Source organism: Geospiza fortis, unplaced genomic scaffold (genome assembly GCF_000277835.1).
Source record: "Geospiza fortis unplaced genomic scaffold, GeoFor_1.0 scaffold2, whole genome shotgun sequence".
NCBI classification, from domain to species: Eukaryota; Metazoa; Chordata; class Aves; order Passeriformes; family Thraupidae; genus Geospiza; species Geospiza fortis.
In genome coordinates, this window is record NW_005054366.1 from 2,816,671 (window position 1) to 2,821,311 (window position 4,641).

A 4,641-nucleotide genomic window follows, 5' to 3' on the forward strand; every position below is an offset into this window, starting at 1 on the left:
GCCTGCTCGGGGAGCGGGAAGCTGCTATTCCATGGAGCTCCGGTGGTTTTTGGGATGAATTCCAGGCACCTGCTGTCATCTTTTCCATCCCCACTTGGAGAAGGCACCTCCAGCTCCACCGAAAATATGGAAAAAGTGTGGAAAAGGAGGTCTGGAAACCCCTCACTGCTCTGGAAAATGCCGGAGCAAAATCAAATCCCACATGGATGAGCTTTTCCAGCCTTAAATATCCAAGTGGAATTATTTCCCCCCCCAACCCCCAGAATTTAATAACCTGAATTTTTTCCTCATGGATTTTCCTCACAGATTTTCCTCACGGATTTTCCACTCTCTGGGATGCACTTCCATGAGTCTGGGTGGTTCCTTGAAAAGTCTGGAAAAGGGGAAAATTCCCGACTTCCAAAAATACCTGGAAAATCCGATCTGTTTCGAGCCGCTCCAATCTCCCTTTAGAAATATATGGAAAAAAACATAAACACAAAATTCTTGGAATCCGTTCCCAAACAATTCCCGGCAGCCAAAAGCTGCATTAAAAGGCTCAGACTGAGGGAGAGGTGCCAAAATCCTCGGATTCCGTGCTTGGAATTTGGCAGCTGGATCCCGGCACATCCATGGCTGGGATCCTGAGAGAACCCCGGAGCCTCTGCTGTATTCCAGTGGATTTTGTGGAATTCTTTGGGATGGGATTGGAAGATGCCCTGCAGGAATTGGGGTCTCAGGACATTTCCTTTCCTTCCGTGTCCTGCCAGCTCCTGGAATTATCCAGCTCCTGGAATTCTGATCCAGCTCCCTCTGCACATCCATGGTTTTTATTCCAGAGGCTTCCGGTTGCTCCCAGATTTCTCCATTTTTTAGCTGTGTCTTTCCATTTTTCCCTTGGAATTTTTTCCCGCTCAATTGCAGATTCCAGCAGCGCTGTCCTGAGTTTTTGTGTCCGTGTCCATCCATAGGATCCCACTGGAAAAATTCCATTTTTCCAAGCAGAGGAACCAACAGGAGGAAAAACTAGAGGTGGATCCTGTGGATGTTGGCAGGAAAAGTTGGGAAAAGAAGCCAGGGATGGTCTTTGGTCCTGCTTGGGAAAGCAGGAAAAAATTCCCAGTTTCCAGGGAATTCAGCCCTTGGCCACCCCACACGTGGTGGTGGCATGGAAAAACGGGATAAGAGATCCCCAAATCCTGGGAATTGCAGCCCCTCAGCTGGGATGGAGCTAAAACAGCTCCTATGGGTACAATCGGGATGAGAATATTCCCAAAATTGGGATTTTCCAGCAATTTCCCTCAGAATCCTGGGAAACACTGAACTCCCAACTTTTTATCCCAAGGCATCAGCCCTTCCATAGGTTGCACAATTCCAATGGGAAAAACTCCCAGTCCTGGTGGAAAACAGGGTGGGAGCCAGAGAAAGAGAGACCCCGACTCCCCAAAATTCCATGGAATGAGAATCTCAGGCTCAGGACACAGAAGGGTTTTCCAAAGGTGGCAAGGGTTGGATTCTGGAGTTCCAGGAGTATCCATTGCATTAATTATGGGATTAAGAGTGGATTCATCCACCTGGGGGGGGAAGACCTGAATTCCAGGGAATTCCATGGACCTTGGAGCATCCAGATTTGCTCCTGGAATGCGCCAAAGGTCTCTGCCAACATCTGGGTGGGATCTCCTGGGACTCATTCCCCTGGGATCAGCCTTGGGATCCCCCTGGGATCTGCCCTGGATTCATCCCCAGGATCCCACGGGGTCTGGCCCAGGATCTGCCCTGGATTCATCCCTGGGATTCCACTGGATCCATCCCTGGGATCAGCCAAACGCACCCCAAATCCCAAACCTGAGCCAATCCCAGGCTCATCCCACACTCCTGATGGATCAATTCTCCAGGCCCTGGCTCTTCCATCCAAATTGTAAAAACCTGGATGGCCTGGACCCAAATTCCAGACGGGATTCCAGCCCTGGGAAGTTCCAAGGAATTGTGATCCAGCCAAGACAACCCCTCCATACCCACCCTTCCCAAATTCCCAATATTCCCTTATCCCACCACCCAAAATTCCTCTTTTTTTAAGGAAAACCTTTCCTTCATTCAGCACCTCCATGAGCAACCTCATCCTGGCCCAGCAAATCCTGGGAATTCTGGAGGAGATTTGGTGTAATTTCTGCCAAAATTCCCCCTGGAATTCCCGGTTTTCCAGAGCCCACTCACCATTTCTTGCCGCCGATGTCATGCTGCTGCACCGTGTATCCAAAAAAAGATTCCCTGGATCCCGCGATGATCTGGGGCCTCTTGGTGTCGATGTTGAAGGAATTCCCAAATCCTGGGGGGAAAAAAAAGGGGAAGGATCCGTCAGCCAAAAAGCTGGAAAACACCGATTCCACACGGATGAACTCAGAATTCCGAAATCTCGGAAATGTTCCAGCCATGGAATTATTCCAATCCCAGCCCTGCTCTGGGTGCTCCTGCTCGGGGTTGGATTCGACAATTCCAGAGGCGCTTTCAACCTATCCCATCCTGGGAAAGCTGCTCCCGAATTTTTGAAGATGTTGAAGGAGCAGGGATGGGTTGATCCCATTCCCATCCCAGCCAGGATGGGAATTCCAAAGCATTCCAGCCCCACCTCATCTGCAGCTTCCCAAAATTCCGCTCTCCATCCTGGAGTTTCAAGGGAATATCCAGCCCTGGGGATGGAGCTCGGAGCTCATTGAGGATTTGGAATTCCGGGAATTCAGCCCATTCCCAGCCCTCAACAGCTCATCCTGGGAATTCCCTGGAGCCAGGATGGGAAGGGGAAGGAGAAAGGAGCTCCTCCCTCTGGAATCCATGGATTCAGCCACTTCCATGGGGATCACGGGATAGGATCCATGGAAAAGGGATCCTGGCCAATCCCGAGGATTTTCCCAAGGATCCAAAGCTGGGATTCCTATTCCCTGTGTGAGGAGAGGCAGCTCCAGGGGGGGATATCCCTAAGGATGGAATTCCAGTTGGGACAGGGTGATATTTGGGATTGGTCCTTTCCCTCTGGAAAATGCTGCTTCCCACAGAACAGCAAGCAGGATCCACGGCATCCTGATCCCGGGATTCTGGTGCTCACAGGGGACAAATTCCAGAGAAATTTCCTGTCCCTGGAGCAAAATCTGCGGAATGCTCTGGCAGCTCCTCCCTGTGCCTGGAGCCAGATCCAGGTGGGAAATTGGGAAATCAGGAATTCCTCCAGGAGTGGGAATGCTGGAGATGCTGCCCACGGGAAGCACAGAGGGACACAGCCCAAATTCCAGGACAGAGCAGCAGGATGGACATGGATAACCAGGATATCCCGACTGGATTCCCTGAATCCTGCTGGATGCTCCATTCCAAGAAAAACCTTGGAATCCTCCTCCAGGACAGGGACAGGATGCTCAGTTTGGAATATCTCGGGATATAAAGGAGCTGCCAGCAGGAAAATTTGGCACTGCTGCTCCCCAGGTGGAAAAATCCAGGATGGGAATGTTTGGATAGGCAGGAATGTAGGAGAAAAAGGGAATGTTTGGAATCCTAGGAACAAATCCGCTCCTGGAGCAGGGAATGGAGGAATCTGGCCACAGATTCCGAGGAGAAGGAGCTTCCAAATGATCCAGAAAGAAATTCTAGAAAGCCAGGATAAAAAAACCTGAAATAAAAAAAAAAAAACAACCGGGAGACAGGGATGAGAGCCAAGATATTTTGTGGAGCGTTGACCTCATTTCACATCCCAAAGAAATGAAAACCTCGGGAAGGGGGGGAAGCTGGGATTGGCCACGGAATGACGGGAAAGGGGGAAGGGCATCAGAGCACCCTGGAATCAGAGGGAATTTTGGGAACTTCGGATTCCCAGGAAGAAATTCCAAGATCCGGAAGAGTCTTGGATGCAGAGGAAGCGTTGGAGAGGATGGGATGGATTTTCCTCTTAATTTCCCTGCATTCTGCACTGCACACCCCCAAGGTGAGGATTTTTGGGAATGTGAACACTGGGATAAATTGGAGAATCCCATTCCATGGTTTAGGATAAAACTCCGGAAAAGGAACCAGAATAAATGAACAGAAATATTCCATGAAACGGGAAATCTCTGGGAAAACAGGGAGGAGAGCTGGGAAGTGGCTCCTGCTGGAGCATCCCAATCCCAGGGAAGCAAAAAAATCTGGGAGAGAAGATTCCAAGCAATGGATGAAACCTCAAAACTCTGACAAAAAGAAAGGAATTAAATAAATATTGGGAGTATTCCAACTGGGAATATTTCCTGCTGGGAATCAGGAAAATCTGGAAGTTCTCCCCTTTGGTCACTATCCCAAAGAAGTGACCAAAAGCTCCAGGTTTTCCTTGGAATTCTGAGGGCAGGAAGCCTCAAATTCCTCATTTTCTTTGGAGCTGCTGAAGCATCCAAACTTTTGATTCTTGTCAAGGAAAACACTGGGAAACAAGAAAATCTTTGGGAAAGAAAGATGGGAATAAAATCCACCTTTCCTGTCAGGGTAAAAATCAGGATAGAAATAAGTCCTAAAAGGGAAATGTCTGGGATGGGGATGATTCCAAAGGCCCCAGCACCAGGAAAAAAATGGGGAAAAACTGGGAGAGATAAGGGGGGAAAGGGGGAAAAAGAGGGAGGGAGAAGGGGGGAAAACTGGGGAAAAATTGGAAAA

At 49.3% G+C, this 4,641-nt stretch overlaps 1 protein-coding gene across 1 annotated transcript in view; it reads right to left on the minus strand.

Moving 5' to 3' along the window:
* The window catches only part of ITGA11 (integrin subunit alpha 11), a 48,197-nt gene that overhangs the window by 29,897 nt on the left and 13,659 nt on the right, over positions 1-4,641 (minus strand). The window contains exon 2 of the mRNA XM_014308316.2: positions 2,194-2,305. Coding sequence (XP_014163791.1) covers positions 2,194-2,305 — 112 coding nt within the window. The remainder of the gene's footprint in view (positions 1-2,193; positions 2,306-4,641) is intronic.